This window comes from Petaurus breviceps, unplaced genomic scaffold, assembly GCF_028583685.1.
Source record: "Petaurus breviceps papuanus isolate PSGF00001 unplaced genomic scaffold, PetGlider_PUasm1.0 91133, whole genome shotgun sequence".
In the NCBI taxonomy this organism is placed as follows: Eukaryota; Metazoa; Chordata; class Mammalia; order Diprotodontia; family Petauridae; genus Petaurus; species Petaurus breviceps.
This window is the reverse complement of record NW_027187419.1, coordinates 59,622,292-59,643,196: the sequence shown is the minus strand read 5'-3', so window position 1 is coordinate 59,643,196 and position 20,905 is coordinate 59,622,292. Positions and strand designations below refer to the sequence as shown.

The 20,905-nt window shown below is 38.9% G+C and overlaps 1 protein-coding gene across 1 annotated transcript in view; it reads left to right on the top strand.

The window, feature by feature from the left end:
- The first annotated feature begins 8,201 nt into the window (after positions 1-8,201).
- ATP8A2 (ATPase phospholipid transporting 8A2) overlaps positions 8,202-20,905 on the top strand; it is a 784,050-nt gene continuing 771,346 nt past the window's right edge. Inside the window, 2 exon segments of the mRNA XM_069080803.1 lie at positions 8,202-9,762; positions 9,765-10,034. Of these exon segments, the coding sequence (XP_068936904.1) occupies positions 9,456-9,762; positions 9,765-10,034 (577 nt within the window). The 5' untranslated portion in view covers positions 8,202-9,455.

Sequence of the window (20,905 nt, the reverse complement as noted above, 5' to 3'; positions counted from 1 at the left end):
TTCTACCACTGGTCCACATTTAGAGCAAATTATCTTAACTTTATTAGGAAGACTGAGGTCACCAGGCATTCACTCTTTTAATGCTATTCCTCCACAGTGAGTTCATATCCTTAAAAAGTGTCCTTTAGGGTAATCCCTCTTCCTGGTTAAAAGCAAACTTTTTATACTTGTACACTCTTAATCAGAACCAATGTAACCAGAGCCTCAAAGCCCATTTGTATGGGACTTCTACAATTGGTGGAGATCAAATACTCAATGCTTTGGGTTGCATGAGAGATAGATAGAGTTAGTGAGAGGTTGAAAAAGGAGATATCCTTGTCTTCTGGCTTCAAACTTCAAGAGGGAAATCATGCCAATCCAGACTCTCTTCAGGTTTCTGAAGGGAAAGACTCTAGGAAGAAACTAACATATGGAGGAGCCTAAACTTCAATCATGTACCCATCCCCAGCTTAGTACAGCAGATATGTTGGAAAATTTTTCCTTGGGTGAGATCTAAGTAAGACTTTTCTTTTGGTTGAACTGAATCATCTCACTCCCAATAGGAGAGATCATTTACTCTGTGTATTGTCTATTATATTCTCTTTTGTATACTTTTTCTGATTTCTGTTTTGCTATTAACTTGAATAAATTAGTTTATTCACTATTTACTTTGTGTGTTCATTGTGGAATTGGATATGCAGTTTGGGATACTCCTTCCTTGTCAAGGGACAGTCATCAGATGCACAGCTTAAATCTAAAAATTATTTCCCCTACACTAATAATATTTAAGGGAGCAGATATAAATCTAGCCCAATATCCCTCTTTCTGAGACAAGCAGAATGGCCAGCCCCTGACTCCAACCTCCTGCTTGCCCTCTTGGCAGGAATCCAAGTCTCTCCTGAAGAGGAGTGAGGGAAAGAGATTCTAGAAGTATCTATTCTTGCCTCCTTGCAAGGTCACTTAGAAAGACTCATGTGGATACTTGTAATTTGGACAGGCAACATAGAACACACACACACACACACACACACAGACACCCTATCAGTATTAGGATCAGAAAAGAAAGGCAATGACTCAAGGTGTAACATTCATGGGACCACAAGACAAATCATATCTTTATATATCATATCAAGGACCTGTAATTTCATGGGCATGGGGGCTTCTTGATGTGGGAACTCCATTCACAATAACAGAACAAAATCCATTTATAACTTGAAGTCTTAGATAGTTGCTTTAGGCCCAGACAGGTTAAGTAACTTGCCTATAAATTTCTTGCCCAGTAAGTCACAGAGGAAGGATTTGAATCAGGGCTTCTTTTGGAATCCAAATGCAATACTCCCTCTAACCATTCCGTTGCTCCTTTTTCATATTTTTAAAAAATAAATGCAAGTATTTTGAATGCTAGAAAATTCCATTTTCTTTGGCAATATGTATTTATTTTGTTACAAATGAATTTGTGTGTGTTAGATTAAAGGTATAAAACCACAGGTTTTGGTCATATCAGTGATTCTGCATCCGTTAGAGTAATAAAAGCTGAATTATAATAATTAAATTTGCAATTGTACTATGTCCTAATTGTGCTTAGTTAGATACTTTTGTTGCTGTGTTACTGCTATACTTAGAAATGGAAATAAACTCTTTTTTGAGTACACATTTTATTTCGAAACAAAAAGTACTTTCCAACAAACACCTCTCTCCCCCAAGTACTTTTTCTTCAAACAGTTTGACAAAGCTGCCTAAGATGGCAGATACGACTGATAGAATATCCTATTTTTCACATTTGTGGCTTTCTGATCCATTAACTGGAAGGAATACTGGCTACTTGATAGCTTCTTACCAATAGTGTCCACTGTATTTGATCTGGGACTTCTCCCCCCTCCTCCCCCCCATTTATGTTGTTTTTACATTGTTTTAATCACTGGATATATTATTACTTTGGAAGTACTTTCTTTTCTCTATGTCTCTTTGTGTAAATCTTATATGCACATAAACATTATAATGACTAGAAATCCTCCATTATATTCAAATGCCAGTTTGTTCAGTGATGTTCCAAACACTGGGCACCCATTTTATTCCTAACTTTTCTCTTAATTTATTATTACTACAATAATGATGCTATGAATATTTTTGTTTCCTGTCTCTAACTCCTTGGGACAAAATCCCTGTTTTGGGATTTCTGAAGCAAAAGGTACAGTATTGTAACTTTTCTTGCATAATTCTTATTTGTAGTTCTACAAGCAAAGTAGGGACAGCTAAGTGGTACAGAGGATAGAGTAACAGATGTGAAGTCAGAAAGACTTCCTGAGTTCAAATCTGTCCTCAGACACTAGCTGTGTGACACTGGGCAAGTCACTTAACCCTGTTTACTTCAGTTCCTCATTTGTAAAACGAGCTGGAGAAGTTAATGATGAACCATTCTAGTATTTTTGCCAAGAAAACCCTAAATGGGGTCACAAAGAACACAACTGAAATGACTGAACAATAACAATAACCAGCAATGAATTAACATGCTTCTCTTCCCACAGTCCCTCTAACATCAAATTTTGGCAACTATGCTAATTCAGTGGAAATGAAATGATACCTTAGAGTTCTTTTAATGTCCACTTCACTGATCATTAGTAATTTCTAATAGTTTTTCCTATGTTGTTTATAATTTAAATTTTTTTTCTTTTGAGCTATTTCTATATTTTGAAAACTTGTCTATTGGAGAATAAGTTCTGTTTCTGTCAATTCTCTGTAGATTTTGTGTCAGACTTTTATCAGAGATGTTTAATGCAAAGTTGTTTTCCAGATCAATATCTTTTCTTTGAATGCTCTCCTGCATTGATTTTATGTGTACAAGAGATTTTTAATTTTACATATAGTGAGATATAATGAAGACCAGTTACAAAATGGAGTTGCTTTAACATGGGAATTAAGGGAACCAATCAGATTCTATTTTATGAGTATTGACTCCATCTTATGCTGCCACATGTATTCTCCTCCGGCTTGTTGTTTTTCTGTTATTCATTCATGGGAAACAAGATTATATAAGCCATCTATCATTTCATAAATGCAGGTGGTTGCAAATAATCAATATCTTTCTCTTTTATGAATAGAGGATTTTGAAACCTCATTCCTCTCCCAACTTGGAAAGCCCCTAATCTTTCCTTCAGTTAGAAATTAGATCACCTAATTTTGTATTCTAATGTATTTTCTGTTTACTTGTTTTTATTATAATTAATAGGTCTTATTTTATTGTTTTTTGTATATAAAAATCTGCTTCACTCTATATTCAGAGTCTTTGGACTGACTGGGGAGTCCACTGACCCACTTATACTGACCACCTAATTAATAAATTATTTTTGCTCAGATTGTTTCCTCAGTTATTATAAACTAACCACCACACATAACTAAGATTGTTTATAATTTCGTCTATTCGATACCTTCCAAACTGCTCTTTTAAGAACAACAAAATGATGTCTGTACTTTCATTGGCATTTGGGACTTTGGTCTGCTTCAAGGTGACTGGGAAAAATGGAGTTCTCATTAACAGAAACAGAATAGTCAGGGAAAAGTTCAGTTTTGGAGGGAAATACTATGATTTATACTTTGGACCTGGTGAATTTGAGAGATTAGACAACCAGGTGGAGATGTCCAGTAGGAAATTAGAAATGCAAGACATGAATTCATCAGAGATAGGTTGGTGTCATTGCTAGGACATTGTAATTGGAGTCAAGAAGACCTGGGTTCATAATCCTGCCCCAGACACTTATTAGTCATATAATCCTGAGCAAGTAACTTAGCCTCTTTGTGACTCACTTTCCTGATCTGCTCAATAAAAGGTTTGAATTTGCTGGCCCTTCCAGAACTCGGATTCTTTTTTCCCATGATTGTTTATAAATGTGTATATCATTTACATAAAGCTGAAAGTTGGAGATGTGCCAGTATATGAGCTCATGAAGAGAAAGTATAAAGAGAGAAGTCTGAGAACAGAGTCATGAGGGAGTGCCTACATTAAGGAAATGGAAGGGAAAAGAGTTAATATGGAAAAGGTCAGACAAGAAGTGGCTGGAGAAGTAAGAAGAAAACCAATGTCACAGATGCCTGGGAGAGAATGAATATGAAGGAAAGGGGGAATGTCAATAGTTTTAATGCTGGTGAAAAATCAAAGAGGATGAATGCTGAGGAAAAAAAAATCTTTGGACTTATCGGTTAGGAGACCAGTGGGGAATTTCAGAGAGAGGTTTCAGTGAGATGGTGACTGAGCTCAGATTACAAAGTCTAAAGAATAAGTGATTCATGAGAAAGCAGAGGCATCAAGGCATTAAAAAGAACCCTCAGATGCTATTTAGTCAAATCTGTAGCTGAACTAGAATTTATTCTCCAGAATTTCCAAGTGGTCATGCAACCTTCTCATTTAAAATTTTTTTTCCACATTTATTTATTTTAATTTATTAAATAAAACAAGCATTTCTATAACATAGTATAAAAAAATGATTGCACATGAAGCCTTCTCTTAGAGACCTTTACTGAGGAGGAATCAACTAATTCACCTAGCCACCCATTCCACTTTGGGACAACTCTAATTGTTAGAAAAATTGTCATTATATCAAGCCTTTAGCTTCTTTGCAACTTCCACCTAATCCTCCCAGATTTACCCTCTAGGGTCAAGATGGACAAATGTAATCCACAAGATGGTCGTTCAAATACTTTGACAGCTAATATGCCAACCCTAAGTCAGTCATTTCACCTGGGAGCAGAATAGAAGAAAGTTTTTGTTTGTTTGCTTCTAGGACAGGACAGGCTTAAGTCCATTGTTTATAAGTGAAGGAAAAGGAGCCAGTGCATAAGGAGAAACTGAAGATGGATGACAGTTAGACTCATTCAGTCATTAAACATTTATTTTTGTCTTTTTTTTTTTTTTTTGCATCCCCAGAGCTTAGCATAGTGTCTGGCACATAGTAGGTGATTAATAGATGCTTACTGATTAAGTGCCTATCAGGTGCTATACACTGTACTAAGCACTGGGAAAACAAAGAAAGGTAAAAAGTAGGCCCTGTTCTTGAGATTAAGGAGACAGCAGACAAATATATACTAACAAACTATATATACAGGATAAATTGGCAGGGAAAATCATCAGAGGCAAAGCATTGGAATTAAAAGGGGCTGGGAAGGGTTTCCTGCAGAACCTTGGGTTTTAGTTCGGACATGAAGGAAACTAGAGAAGGCCGGAGGCAGACATGAGAAGGGAGACCTTTCTAGGCATAAGGAACAGTCAGTGAAAATGCCTGGAATTGGAAGATAGGGGAAGGAACAGAAAGGAGGCCATTGTCACTGGATCAAAGTGTACATGGAGGTAGAGGTATGTAAAAAGATGGGAAAGGTGAGAGCAAGGCAACTTTAGGAAAGGCTTTGAAGGCCAAACAGAGAATTTTATATTTGATTCTGGAGGTAATAGGGAGCCAGTGCAGTTTTTTGAGAGTGAGGGGGTGACATGGTCAGTTCTATACTTTAAGAAGGTTACTTTAACAGCTGAATAGAGGATGGACTGGGGAGGGGCAAGATTTGTGGCAGGCACACTGTAGTGCCAATGCAATATTTACAGTACCAACAATCACTATAAATACACCTGTATAGTGCTTGATCACAAAATATAACATACTCTCCATATAGAAGACAGAAGCAAAACATTTATTTGGACACCAGAAAACTGAATCCCAAAACCAGTAAGCCATCATAGCAACAAAGAAGTTAATAAGCCACAACAGCACAAAGAGCCACAGATGGGATTGGCTTACTGATTTTGAGATTTGTTTTTCTGGTGTCCAAATAAATGTTCTGCTTCTGTCTTCTATATGGAGAGTCTGTTGTATTTTGTGATCAAGCACTATGCAGTTGTATTTATAGTGACCATTGGCACTATGAATATTGCATTGGCACTACACATACCAACTAGAAAGCTACTATAATTGTCTAGGCATCAAGTGATAAGGACCTATACCAGGGTGGTGGCAGTGTCAGAAGAAAGATGTCACAAAGGTAAAATCAACAGATCTTGGCAACAAGAAGGGCCACGTTTTCATGTTATATAGGTGGAGGAAATAGTGGCAGAAGGCATCTGGGTGATATGAAATGAAGAGGAGAGGAAAAGAGGGAGCTCTTTGTGAATGGCTTCAATTTTTTTCAGTAAAATATGAGGCAAACTTCTTAGCTGAGATAGAATTATAGATGAATGAAGAAAGATCCTGAAGGAGACAGGAGACTATGGCATTAAGGGTACTTCCACTTTAAGGGATTTGTACTTCCGAGACAAAGTTTGAAAGCTTTACTTTTTTCCACCCTCAATAAAAGCATGAACATAATTTTACGTCTTAAAAGAATAATTTATTTCTTTTTAGAGATGTTGCAGTAGCAGTATAAAAAGAGGCACAGTTAGAGGTACTATATGATTGTCACCATAATAGTGATAACAATGCAATTTTTAAAAACCTTAATGGCCACAAAGACATTTATTATCGTATCAGAATTAATGGGCTCTTAGTATCACACTGAATGGAAAAAATGCTTTAGTAGGCAGTGAAGCCTCATTTATGCAGTATACCACTGGTGTCAGACTCAAATAGAAACAGGGGCCACTAAATGATTCAGTAATGGTTTCACTAAAAGGATTCTGGCTTCCTCATATTGAATTAGAAAAACACATTAACATTATCTATTGTATTTTACTTTATTTTGCTAAATATTTTCTAATTACATTTTAATCTAGATCAGGCAGCACTGTTTGACAAGTATGGAGTACAGGACCTGAAGTGGGACAGTTCAAATTCCACCTCAGGCACTTTATTAGATGGACAAATCACTTGAATTCTCTTAGCCTGTTTCCTCATCTTAAAGACAAGGATAAAAACAATAGTTGTAGTATTCTCAAAGTGCTGTTCATGTGATCAAATGTGATAGTCATAAAGTGCTTGGCAAAGGAAATAGTGTTATCTAAATGTTTGTTATTATAATCTTTATTTTTATATATTTTATCTAAAGTATCCTTTATTGACTCATCTATAACTCTACCATGTTGTGCCTAAACCTATTAAGAACCCACTATGTGGGAGGCACCATACTAAGGGCTGGAACTTTATGAAGGTTATTATAAAGATGAATGAATGAATGAAGTACTTATGAAACACTATATGCAAAGGACTGTGTTTAAGATATAAATAGAAAAATAAGACAGTTCCTGATCTTAAGGAGTTCATAATATAATGAGGGACACAACATATATGGATGGTTTCAGCTGCAAGTCAAAAAATGAATAAGGTGCAAGATCAGGAGTCAGGAAAGACCTAGGATCAGATACTCCTCTCACATTTATTAGGCATGTGACCCTGGGCAAGTAATTTTAACCTCTACACGATTCAGACAACTCTCCAAGACTTATTTATTAAATTTTAGGTGAGTTGTGTCCATTGGTGAAGAGAGATCTCAAAGGTGATGAAATCACAGAGTTTTTCCATATTTATTATTTTGGGGGTGAAGTCTCAAGGCTTTAAAAGATGAAACAATATTAAAAACAGAGGCAAGATAGTATTAATGGAAAATTCACTGCACTGAGAAGTCTAGGATTCTAATTATTTTTCTGACTGTGTAAATCACTTAAGATCTCTGAGCCTCAGTTCCCTTATGAATCAAAGGAACTGTTCAAACAAGATGACCTTTAAGTTCCTTCTAAATCTAACTGCCTATGGTTCTACATGTTTTAATTAAAATAGCAAATATTTTCATTGGATGTCAAGAAAAATTTCTTGCAGGATGAATAATAATACAAAGAACAGTTACCAGACTCCATCAGAATCCACATTATTTACCTAGTTTTCCATCTTCCATAGTAGCCCCAACAAGGGACCTCTTGTGGGAGGACAGAGTTTTATTTTCATTTTTTTTTCTCTGTTCCTTGTCTGTCAGTCTAGGTGTGGGAAAAGTGCAAGTCATGTCATCACCTCCCTGATGTCATGGTCCTCTTCTGGAATGAAGGACAAACCACAACCTGTAAGCAGTCCAACCTGCCCAAATGGAGACCCAGCTGGCCAGTTCCAGTTGGGCAATTCAGCTCATCCTCCCCTCCCCTCCCCTTCCCCTTCTCTTCTCCTCTTCTCTCCAGTCATGCCCTTAACTAAGGGTGTTCTGCCCAAAGGAAGGTAGATTTTTAGGGCCAAAACCTACCTAGTTAACTTGGGGTTTCTTAGCTAGATTTTTTTTTCTCAAAGACAGAGAGCCTTAAACCAAATTCACTCTGGATCTCATTGATTGAACAATAGGTCCTACCCTGCCCAAGCACCAATTAATAATAGTCAGTTTGGGGAGCCTCTTGGCTCAGAGTGAATATAAACAGCAACTGTTTCTCTTTTAGTCAGTGACACTTTTTTTTTTTTATTTTAAAGGGGCCATCCCTTGACTGACTTCTTAAAGAGGACTATTCACTGAATGGGCATTGCCTCTCTCAAAGTGAGAACTTGAAAAGACCTTTGCTTAAAAAGACCAAGGTCTCCCACTGCATCCTGGGCCGTCTCTGGTTGACCTGATCCATATCTGGCCTCTGGACCCAGATGTCCTTGAAGGAGAAAGTGAGGCTGGTGACTTAGCACAGCCCTTCCTCCCTCAAGTCAATTCATTTGCAAATTATGTCATCACCTTCCTGTTGTCAGGGTCCTCTTCAAGAAGGAAGGACAAATCACACAGGTGTGGGAAGAGGCCACTGTCGGGAGGAGGGCACTCTCGATCTTTATTTTTTTTTCCTTTTGTGCTCTAATCTAAAGGTCCCTGAGGCTTGATAGATGCAAACTAACAATGTAATAATAGCACTAAACAGCATGGGCTTTACTCATAGACTCAGGCCTTTAGCTGGATAAGGCTCTAATTCTCAGGCATAGGATATTAATTCATCTTATTCTGAACACTCCCTTTGAAATTCCACCTTTTCAATAATGCACCCAGGCCTACCAGATGAAGCAACTGGCAATCCTTATTAAAGACAAACAAACAGCTTCTGCAACAGGAGAAACGAAGGGCAATCTAGCTGAGGTTCAGCAAGGAAAGCTGGATCCATGTGACTTCCAGGTTTCCTAGGAACACAGGTATACTAGGAACACATACCAAAGCCCCCAGAATTCACACACAGATACCACCAGAAAACCCACATAGATGCCCTGGGTGAGCATACATGTGGTATAAAATAAGAGAATGAATAAAGGCTTGAGGGACATTCTGCCATATTGTATAAATGTCAAAAGAGACAGACTGACAGGCAGGCAGGCTGATAGAAAGGCAAACAAATAGATACACAGTAAGGAAGATAGACTGACAAGCAGAAAGACAGACAGGCAGACAGTAAAACAGATTGCCAGAGAGGTAGGCAGACAAGAGCTGGCAGATAGATTAGTAAGACAAACAGGCAGAAAGTAAGACAGTAAGACAGGCAGGCAGACAGATCCTGGGGACCCATGTATAAGGGTGTGTGGGGCGGGTGCGAAACTAAGCTCTCCAAAGCTTTGGCAAAGTCCACAGCCAAACCCTGTGTCCCCAGGTCCACCCATCCTAGTGCACAGCCCAGCACCAAAGCAAACATTTGGTCCCCAATGCTTGCCCCTGGCTCTGTTTCCCAGCCTCTTATCATCCTTCCTGCCTTCCTCCCCTCTTCTTTCCTTTCCCCTAGCTCGGGCGGAAGGTCGGGAACTAAGCCCCGCCAGAGTCGCTCCCCACCCCCGCCCGCTGCGCAGAGGCCAGCGGAGTCCGCAGTAGCCGCAGCGGGGCGGGCGGCCGCAGGAGCTGCATTGAGAGCTGTTGCAGCCCAGCCGGCGGCGGCGCGAGCCCATGGCCAGGAGTCCGGCCCAGCAGCCGCAGCCGAAGCCGCAACCCCAGCAACAACAGCAGCCGCCACCGTCGCTTTTCTCCTCCAGCCCCTGCATGCCATCCGGGCCGCTGGCCGATCCTGACCCGGAGCAAGATGCCGAACACATCGGGCCTGGACAAAGCTTTGAAAATGTCTCTGCAGAGGAAATCGAGGATCCATTCGTCAGCGGGTAGGGTAGGGATATAGCGGTGGTCCGACGTAGGGGCCAGGGACCGGGGGGCGGGGGCCGGGGAGGAGATTGCAGCGTCGGATTGGGAGGGTTAGGGGAGGAGAGAGGAGAAGGAAGGAAGGACCAGCTGGCAGGGCCCAGCCAGGGGAGGGGGCTGCACCAGAGGAGTGCTCACAGCCAGCCAGCCGGGAGGGGTGGGCGGGACTGGGCCTTCTAGCTCCAGGCTGTTATCTGACACACCCTTGCCCCTCCCCCGGGCTGGTAGGTTCTTGGACGTTTGCTTTCTCCGCAAAGCCGGCCAAAGGTCCGGCGTGTGTTTAAGAGATATCCTTGCCTCCTTTTACCCGGGAAGTACGAGATAACTGCTGCTGCCTCTTTAAATGCTTGGGCGGGGGGGGGGGGGGTAGTGACTGGGCAAACTAGACTGATTAGAACCATTCTTTTTTGCCTCTACCTCCATGGCTAGGCAAAGAATAGGGGGGGGGGGAGGGGGGGTGTGCGTGTGTGTATATGCTCCTGCTTCTTAAAATTCAGTGCAGCGTTTTGCGGCTTGGGAGAGTAGGGCCCCCAGGTTCCTGAGGTCGGGGTGGGCATTGCTGGAATAGGCATGCAGAGCACCGTGCCTTCCTCGGGCTGCATGTGTAGCCCATCAGTTCTTCTTGGTTTTGTTTGACCTTTGTGCACTGTCTTGCTGCGGGAGAGAAAGGGAGGAGGGTTGAAAGAACTAGAGCATAGAAAATATTTATGGTCCAATCCGGTTCTCTCAAAAAACACGAAAGAAACAGTCCCTCAACCAGAATACACCTACTCAACCCCCAGATTTGGAAGGACAGCCAAAACACATCCCAAACACTGCATCCTGATAATGTACACATTGTAAATATGTGCAACTTCCAGCGATTTAAGATAATGTAATAGAATGGAAAAAATACTGGACTTGAAGTCAAAACCTGAGTTGTGGCTCAGATACAATAGCGATGCGACCTTGGACAAGTCAACTAATCTTTCCTAGTCTCAGTTTATTTATTATAAGAAGTGTATGGCCTACCTTGAAGAATTGTGTGCATTGTATATGATCAAGAACTAAGAGACTTACTGTCATTGTTAACGAATGTTTTTATTTTTACAATCATAATCTGAGATAATACATTAGTGTCTTAAATTCAGCACTCCTAATCTTGTACATCTCTGTAAGCATGTAGTTTGCTTTTTTTAAAATTAGTTATTGAGAAGTTCCTTCCTTGGTGTCCTGTGTGGTTAAGTATAATGGATTGGCCTGCTTCCTGTGACCTTGGGTAATCTCAGTTTTACTGTGATGTGAATTGAAATGTGACTTTCACTATGTGACTTAAACATTCATATATTGCTAAGAATTTCCTGAAGGCTTGTGAAAGAGACTTGATCAAAGGAAAGCACCTTGTTTACATTTGGAATCTGTTAGTCTTTTAATTTCAGACTTTTTAAAGAGAAAAGAGATGTCTAAGTATAATTGACTTTCATACTTCAGGTATTGAATATCATGAATATGAACTGCCCTCTACTTATACTACCACTAAGGATGTTTGTCTCGGGCATCAAAGCCTGAAAACCTAGAAGTCCCCTTAATATTTAATAAACTATTTGAGATCCAGACTTTTCCAGTGTTTATAATTTACATTTTTTAACTTAGTGGGAAAAGTAAGACAATGACATTTTAAAAAGCTAGACTCATTTGAAAAGAATGGTGGCACTTGAGTTGTGGGCCTCCCTCAAATAATCATGTTAAATTGAGGACATTTAAATATTTACAAGGGAATATGGAAACATCAAAGCTGGGTATCTCTGGCTCTTCATGTTCCTTAAAAATAAGGTTTATTTTGAGGTTATTTTTACATTATTAGCATAATATGATTCTAGGTGTTAATAAAAGGACAAGACTCAGTTAACTTTGTCTTTAGTTAACTTGCAATTTACTCTTGTGGAAGACAATTGTATGATTTTACTAGTTGATACAGTTCTATGCATTATGGTGGTTCAGATCAATAGCATATAAACTGCTTTCTAAAAGCAGCAGTACTTCCATGACTTGGGCAGCTCATTGCTTGAATAAATGCTCTTACTTGGAATGTTTATTAAGAGAAGCTGAAAATAGCATAAATTCAATGTATAAACTCCCAGTTGTCTGCTGTACCTCATCTGAAACAGGAGGGATTTTTCTACTGGAAAAAAACACATTACAGACTAGAGCTAGCTGCAAAATTATTTATTGGATTGCATGATTTTATAGTTCTCTGATACATACATATATATGTAGGTATAGTATAGCCATAAGGGAGTGCTGTGGGTATTAGTCCAGCTACCTCCACCTCTCAGTCAAGACTCTAAGTGCACTAACCCAGTGGTTCATCCTCTGAATTATATCTTCACATAATAAACATATCTGATGTTCCTTTGTGTATGTGTGTGTGTGTGTACGTGTGTGCATGTGTGTGTATGTATCTCCATCCATAAATTAAATCTCTCAACTTGTGCTCTCACCTGTTTAACCAATGCCTTGTTCCCTCACAGTCATCCTTTAAAAGTCTTTGTGCAAAGAATCATTATTTTAGAACATAGTCTAATTGGATTAAATAAAATGGCAATAAGAAGGTAAATGTATTACTCGCATCAGTATATTCTGACATTCCATTCAATCCCTGGTCCATCCCTATTAAGGGTTGTTGACTCTCTGCATCTCCAATTTCACCTCAGCCATAATCTGCCCAGTCAAGGTCTGGGTCACAGAACTACAGGAACCAGTATCTCATCAAGGCCCTTGACACTCCTGCTGAGGACAGAGTTTAGGCTACTGTCCTCAGAGCCCTGCCCCACTTTAGAATATGAGCTTCTTAAAAATAGGGGCAGCATTGCCTTTCTTTGTATCCCCAGTACTTAGTGCTGTGGCTGGCATGGAACACGCATTTACTAAATACTTGTTTACTAACTGGCCAAAGGGCTAGTTACTCTGGGCCCTTCTCAGGTTCCAGAAAGTATTTCTATTGCATTGGGGACCTACACGGTGTTTGTCTCTCTCACTTCTTGAAAGCTCATAGTGCTTGCCAAGAACTTTGGTTGGGATAGAAAGCTATGCCTGGAATCTGGAAGATCTGAGTTTGAATTTTGCCTCAGATATTTATGAGCTAAATGACTTTGGGCAGGTATCTTAACCTCAGTTTATTTGTAAAATGGAAATGAATAGTAATAGCACCTACTTCACAGGGTTGTTGTAAGAATCATTAAATAATTACATAATTATGTAAAGTGCTTTGCAAACTCTTAAACACCTAAAAACATTAGCAAAAATCATCATCATTAGCATAATTTTTGAAGCCCCATTTTCACTGAGAAGGGTGAAAAGATTTAAGTCTCACAGACCCCTGAGCTTTGTGGCAGAGAGCTTAGCGTGTCTGTTGTCATTTCTCTCCTCTATGTTCAAAAGTTTGTGTGGAAGATTTGGAATCCAACTACATGCTAAGGACTTGACCAAATGTTTTCCCCTCTGTCTTGCTTCAGTTGTAGAATGTATTCATATACTTACTACCTATATACAACTTCTCTTCTCAAAAAATATTAAGAAACAAAGTTTATCTTGCAAATATTTTTCCATCTAATTCCAATGGGAGAAGGAAGGGAGTAATATAATCAAGAAATCATGGAACAATTATTTATAGGATTGATAAAAGAAATCTTCAGGGAAGAACTTGAAAACGATTTCATCTCTTATTTACTATCCTATTCCTCATAGCTACTGCTCTAAAAAAATAGATGACTGCCTCCTTTTTTATATCACAGAGGCCATCTGACATGGACTCTCAGAATTAGAAGGGACCTTGGAAGTGATTTAGTAAGTCCAACTTTAAGAGCCTCTTAATCAACTTCCCTAATTTAAGTTTCTTTTCACTGAGAAGGGTGAAAAGATTTAAGTCTCATAGACCCCTGAGCTTTGTGGCAGAGAGCTTAGCGTGTCTGTTGTCATTTCTCTCCTCTATGTTCAAAAGTTTGTGTGGAAGATTTGGAATCCAACTACATGCTAAGGACTTGACCAAATGTTTCCCCCTCTGTCTTGCTTCAGTTGTAGGATGTAGACCTTACTGATTTTCCAAGAGTAACTCTGACCATACTGTCCCAGTGCTCAGAATCCTTCCATGTTTGTCTAGAAGCTAAATTTCCTATATTATAATGAGCCCTCTTTAATCTGGTTCTAGCCTATATAACTCCTCTCTCTCTCTCTCTCTCTCTCTCTCTCTCTCTCTCTCTCTCTCTCTCTCTCTCTCTCTCTCTCTCTTTCTCTCTTTCTCTTCTGAAATTCTGCACATTTATCAAAACCTAACTAAGTTCAAAGGCTGATAGAGCCTATAAAGCAGGGATTCTTTAACCTGGGGTTCACAGAACCCAAAGACATCCTTGGATAGCTTTCAGAGGGTCTGTGACCTTAGACATAGGAAAAAAAATTATCTTTTTCCCCCACTAGTCCTTTGTATTTTAAGCATTTACAAACATTCTGAGGAAGGGTCCATAGGCTTCATCAGATTGTAGAAAAGATCCATGAAACAACAAAAAAAATATTAAGAATCTCTGCCATAAAGGGAGCTTAGAGTCCTACTCTCTCATTATATAAACGAAGAGATTGAGGCTCAAAAAGATTACATAATTTTCCCAAGGTCACAAAGGTAGTAAGCATCAGAGGTAGGATTTGAACCCAGATCCCAGTCTAATTCCAGAACCAGTATTTTTTTTTCAACTCTTCCTCGTATGTGAGGTATTCCCTAATCCTCCTAGCTGGAAATGATATCTGCCTTATCTGAATCCTCACAGCCCTTTATACCTGTTTTATGTACTTAAAATTTTTTGTATTGTAGTTATATATGTGCATTATAGTTATATATGTATAGATCTATATATATGATTATATATTTATCTATCTTATTTCTTCTACCGAATGATAAATTCTTTGGGGACAAGTATCATATCTGCTTCATCACTAATAAACATTTGTTAAAAGATGAAAAACAGTCTAGTTCCTAGGTAGAGGGAAACTATTCTAAGTGGAATGGGAAGCAAAAATAGAGGTATCATAACTATTGTATTAAGGTTCAGTTTATCTTGACCTAATTGTTGATGCAGTCAAGACCTAGATATTTTGGGTGAAGAATACAATCGGTAAGTTTTTATTAAGTGCCTACTATATGCCAGGGTAGCTAGGTGGTACAGTGGATAGAGTACCAGGCCTAGAGTCAGGAAGAGCTAAGTTCAAATCCAGCCTTAAATACTTACTAGCTGTGTGACCCTGGGCAAGTTACTTCACCCTGTTTGCCTCAGTTTCCTCATCTGTGAAATGAGATGGAGAAGGACATGGCAAACCACTCCAGTATCTTTGCTAAGAAAACTCCAAATGGGGTCACGAAGAGTCAGACACAACTGAACAACAACAAATGTACCAGGCACTGATGCATTGATGAGAAATAATGAAACAATTCCTGGGCTCAAAGAGCTTATAATCTACCAAGGGAAGAGGGAAGGGAGGCCAACAAGTACTAAAATAAGTATATTCTGAATAAATACAAAATAAATACTCCCAATACTCAAAAGGAATGACGATATCATTGATTTCAGAAGCCCTTCAATAATGCAAATCATAACCCATCCAACCTTGCTTATTTTATGTCACTCTCATACATGTGCTCTTAAGAATTTGCTACAAAGGGTCTGTCCAGTGTGGTGGGAACTTTCCTCACTTTCTCCCAACATTTAGAGAAGGGCTACAGCTCTCTGACTATCCACCTGTTATTCCTTTCTCATACCATGCGACTAGCCCATCTTCTCTTCCTGTCAATCAATCCCTTGATGAAATCCTCTACTCTTGTGCTTTGGAGTTCCTTGTTGGTTGTATGTTGCAACTTCCTCACACCAGCCACGTACTTTTCTATTGTCCTATTATGCTCATAATTAGTTCTTCAGAGGCAGTGGTGTCATCCATGTGTCACTGCTATATAGAAACATTGATAAAGTCTTTCTATTGAAAAGATGGTCCTTTGCTGTTGTGGAAAACTTTGGGTCAGTAAAAGTGAATTTTTTATTTCTTGAAAATCATCCAGCTATATCTTCTCCTTTTCAACTCTTGACTCCTTATTGTCTATTTATACTGTCTCTAAGATGAATATTGTTAGGAAATACAGGGATCCATTCAAATGCATGTTGAAATCTGAACAATTGACTGAAAGATTTCTATTCTTCATCCATTTGGTCTTTCTGGTGTGAATGGACAGGCCTTTGAGTGATTAAGTAGCTCTTCTAGGATGCTCTGCATTGTCCTGGGGCTTGGTGAAATTAACTCAATGTCATAATAAACAGGAGCATCTGTAGGACTTCATCATTCTATATTGAATCCCACTTAGGCCTGGATCTCCTCTACTGGAAATACTTTTGGTATTTCCATGTTTTATTCTTCAATTGATATTTATTATCATCTTCTAAAGAGTACTAAATGATCTTGATATAGCTTGGAGAAAACTTTTTATAATACAAGAGGCTGAAAGAAAAAAGTCAATGTTTTATTCTAGAGAGTTGTGTTTGTTGTTTTGTTAATCAAGAAACAATTATAAAAACAGGATCTTCTGTCTTCTAAATCTTTCAGTCAATTGTTAGATCAGTCAGTGAAGAAGTATTTACTAAGTGCCTATTATGTGCCAGGCACTGGGTTAGGTGCTGGGAATGTAAGTATAAAGAGAGAAATAATTCCTATTCCCAAGGAGCTTCTATTCTAATAGGGGACACAACAAGTACATACATAAATACATACAGCATAAATATAGAGTAATAAGTACAAATAAGTACAGAGTAGTTAAATGGGAGGTAGTTTGGGAGGGAGGGTGCTCGCTGTTGTGGGGATCAAGAAAGACCTAATGCAGAGGGTGATGCTTCAGTTTCATCTTAAAGGAAAACAAGGGACTTCCTTTGTGAAGCAGAGATAAGGAGCAGGTGCAGTCCAAGTATGTGGAATGGCCAGTGGTAAAGATGTGGGCCATTGTTGAATATTACTTGTGAAAACCTACTTATCCTCTGTGTATACCCTTATCCAATATGCCCTCAATGCATGTATAGATTGTCCTCCTAAAGATTTCGTATTAATGGAAAAGTAGACGTATAAGTCAGTTGATGTTTTCTTAAACATCTTTTTGGAGTACTAACAAAGTTGAAAAATTTTTGCATCCCTTTGGTTTCTTTCCCTCCTTCAGATATCTTTTATGTTGGTTGTGCAATACCTTCATAGTTATTATCTTTACAGCATGGAGGTGATATATTTATTAAAAATAAATATAAAATAGTTTAAAATAAAATAGAGGAAAAAGCTATTAGCACTCAGGGCAAACAGGGAAGATTTCATGCTTGAGCTGTGTCTTGAAAGAAGTGGGGAATTCAGTGAAAAGGAAGTGCATTCCAACTATAAATGATAGCGGATAAAAAGACAGGGAAATTGGGGATAGAGTACCATCTATGAGGAACAGAAAGAAGTTCAGTTTGGTTAGACAATAGATTGTGGGAAGGGGAATAATATATAATGAGGATGGAAAGTTAGTTTGGGTCTAAGTTGTAAGGTGCTTTAAAGTCAAAGGAGATTACATTCATTTTAGAGGCAAGAGGGAACTACTGAAATTTATGGAGGATGGGAGTGAAATTTTCAGAACTGCGCATAAGGAAAATTATTTTGGCAGCTTTGCTGAGGATGGATTAGAGAAAAGAGAGTTTTAAAGCTGGGAGACTAATTAGGAAGTCCTTGCAATAGTCCAAATGAGAAGTAGGGAGGCCTGAACTAAAGTGGTTCCTGTGTGAGTAGTGGATAGAGGTCAGATGCAAGAGATGGTGTTTCAATAGAAATCAACTACTCTTCTTCCCTACCTCAGCTGCACACAGAGATAATTATACCCTTGATCTTGCCATCAGTCACAAGCGCTCCACTTCCATGTTCATGAGCTCTGAAATTCTTTTATCTGATTCCAACCTGTTGTCATTTTATCTTTTCCTTTACCTTGCAACCCTTTACCCTGTTCTTCACCCTCTCCCCAACCTCCAATCCCTCTGCTCCTCAATTCCTTCCCTGGCCATCACAGTCTTCTTGGTGCTTTCCTTTTGAGATTATCTCCAATTTACCCTGTATATATCTTGTTTGTACAGAATTGCTCATATGTTATCTCCCCCTTTGTATTATGGCCCCCTTGAGAGCAGGGACTCTTTTTTATACTTTTATTTGTATTTTTAGTGGTTAGTGTAATGCCTAGCACATAACATATACTTAATAGATAGTTGTCCTGACAACTTTAGATGACAAGATTTGGCAATAGATTAGCTACATAGGGGGAAGGAGAGTGAAGAGTCAATAATAATGCTAAGGTTATGAACCTGGGAGACTAGAAGAATGCTGTACCTTTAACAAAAATAGGGAAGTTTGAAAGGGGGGAGGTTTAGTGGGAAAGATAATAGTCTTCCTTGAACATGTTGAGTTTTGAGAAGTCTCTAGAACATCAATTTTGAAATATCAGTAGACAGTTGGTTATATGGGAGTGGTTCTCAGGAGGGAGGAGACTAGATATGCGTATATGAACCTGTGAGTTATCTGCATCGAAAAACAAATTAACTCTTATGAGTACTGATGAGGTCATCAAGAAAGAATATATAGAAAAATGAGAGCCCAGGGCAGAGCCTTAGGGAACCTACAGTTAGGGAATGTAATAGCAAAGGAAAGTAAGAAGCAGTAACTAGACAGGTAGGAGGAGAACCAGGGAGAACAGTATAATGAAAACCGAGAGAGGATAGAGTATCTAGGAAAAGAGGGTCACCATAATATCAAATGTAGCAATTAGGTCAAAAAGATGAAGACTGAGATTCTCAACCTTGATATTCTATCATATTTGACAATTACATCATTCACTGGCTATATGAAGAGAGTAGTTTCAGTTGACTGTTGAGGTTGGAAGCCAAATTGCAAAGGTTTGAGGAGCAAATGGGAGCAGAGATAATAAGAGTAAAAGTTTTTTTTTTCTTGGAATTAGACTGAGGAAAGGGGCAGAGATATAGAACAATAAGTTGAGCGAATGTTAGCTTCCAATGAAGATTTTTTTTAAGGATAAGAAAGACTTGAGCATATTTGAGCAGGAGAGAAAGAACCAGGGGAAGAGAGAGTTTAAAAGAGAGAGAAAGGGAAAGATCCTGGAGAAGACAGGAAGGGACAGGATCAAGGGCACCTATAAAGGAAAAAGGTTCTCTTTATCAGGGACTGGAGAAAAAGAGGAAGCAGGGGAGTTGGGATGATGACAAAGGGTTTTGAGATGAAGAGGAGAGTAAAGGGACCTTATGGTAAATAGCCTTAGTTTCTTCAGTGAAGTAAGAAGTAAGGTCTTACCTGTTAGGGTGAATGAAGATCCTTTTAAAATACCAGGTGATTCTTAGAATCATAGAATGTTGAGTTGGAAGGGCTTTAAGAGACTGCCCTGTGCTTATATGGACAAGAAAAATAAAGGCCAGAAAGTTCAATTTATTTATTAATAGTCTTATGTGGTAGAAGAGTCAGTGCTAGAACCCAGGTCTTTTGCTTCCTAGACCACTGTCTCTCTTAATATTTCACATAAATTGATCCATTTAATTGGTATTTATGCCCTTCCCTGGGAAGGGAGAAAGTGGGGTTGTATTCTCCATTCCTCCAATTTTTATGTCATCCTTCCTGAGGATACTTAGATATTAATTGATTGATGATGACCTCTGTTGTATATTCACTTTGAACAAGTTGGTTTATGTATCTGTCATAGGCAATGGTTTAGAAGTACTTTCAGCATGGAGGCTGGATGACATAAGTGAAAACATTAAATTATTGTTACCATCATTTTCAGAATATTTAAAAAGTCTTGTATTTTCCCATCATCATTCTAATGATTTTATCACTGAAGATTTGCCCTGGACAACAGCAATCACAAAGAAAATGAATTGAAATCCCTAATTATTTCAAATTTTCCTTTGTCTTGGTCTTTGTATGAAGAGACCTGACTAGAGGCAGAAATTTAAAGAATTTGCATTCATTCATTCATTAACAAATATATATTAAGCACCTACTAGGTGCAAGGCAGTACACTATGGTAGGTGCTCTGTAAAGAACAAAGAAAAATGCAATTCAGAACATCCTTCACTCTCATTAGACAATTTTAGGAAATGACAAATGTAGATTTGTAAGTTCCATAAGGAAATGACTGTGTCTTATCTAAACTTTACATCTCCCTCAGCAACTGGCACAGCCTTTTGCACACAGTAAATAGTGGATAAATGTTTGTTTAATTGAACAAAAGAGCCAGTCAAAGAGCACAATAATTATACATGGAGGTTTTAAAAGTTTATCTGGTATTTTTTTTTCTTTTTCTTCCTTCCCTCCCCTCCCCTCCCCTTCCCTCCCCTTCCCTTTTCTTCCCTTCCCTTCCCTTCTCTTCCCTTCCCTTCCCTTCCCTTCTTTCCTTTCCCCTCCCCTCTTTCCTTCCTTCCTTCTTCCCTCCCTGTCTCTCTTTTCTTCCTTCCTTTCTTCCTTCTTTTCTTTCTCTCTCCCTTCCTTTCTCTTTCCCTTTCTTCTTTCTTTCCTTCATTCTTTCTTTCTTCCTTCATTCCTTCCTTCCTTTCTTTCTCTCTCTCTTCCTTCCTTTCTTTCTCTCTCTCTTTCTCCTCCTTTCTTCCTTTCTTTCTGTCTTTCTTTCTTTCTCTTTCCTTCCTTCCTTCCTTTCTTCCTTCCTTTCTTCCTTCCTTCCTTCCTTCCTTCCTTCCTTCCTTCCTTCCTTCCTTCCTCCCTTCCTTCCTCCCTCCCTCCCTCCCTCCTTCCCTCC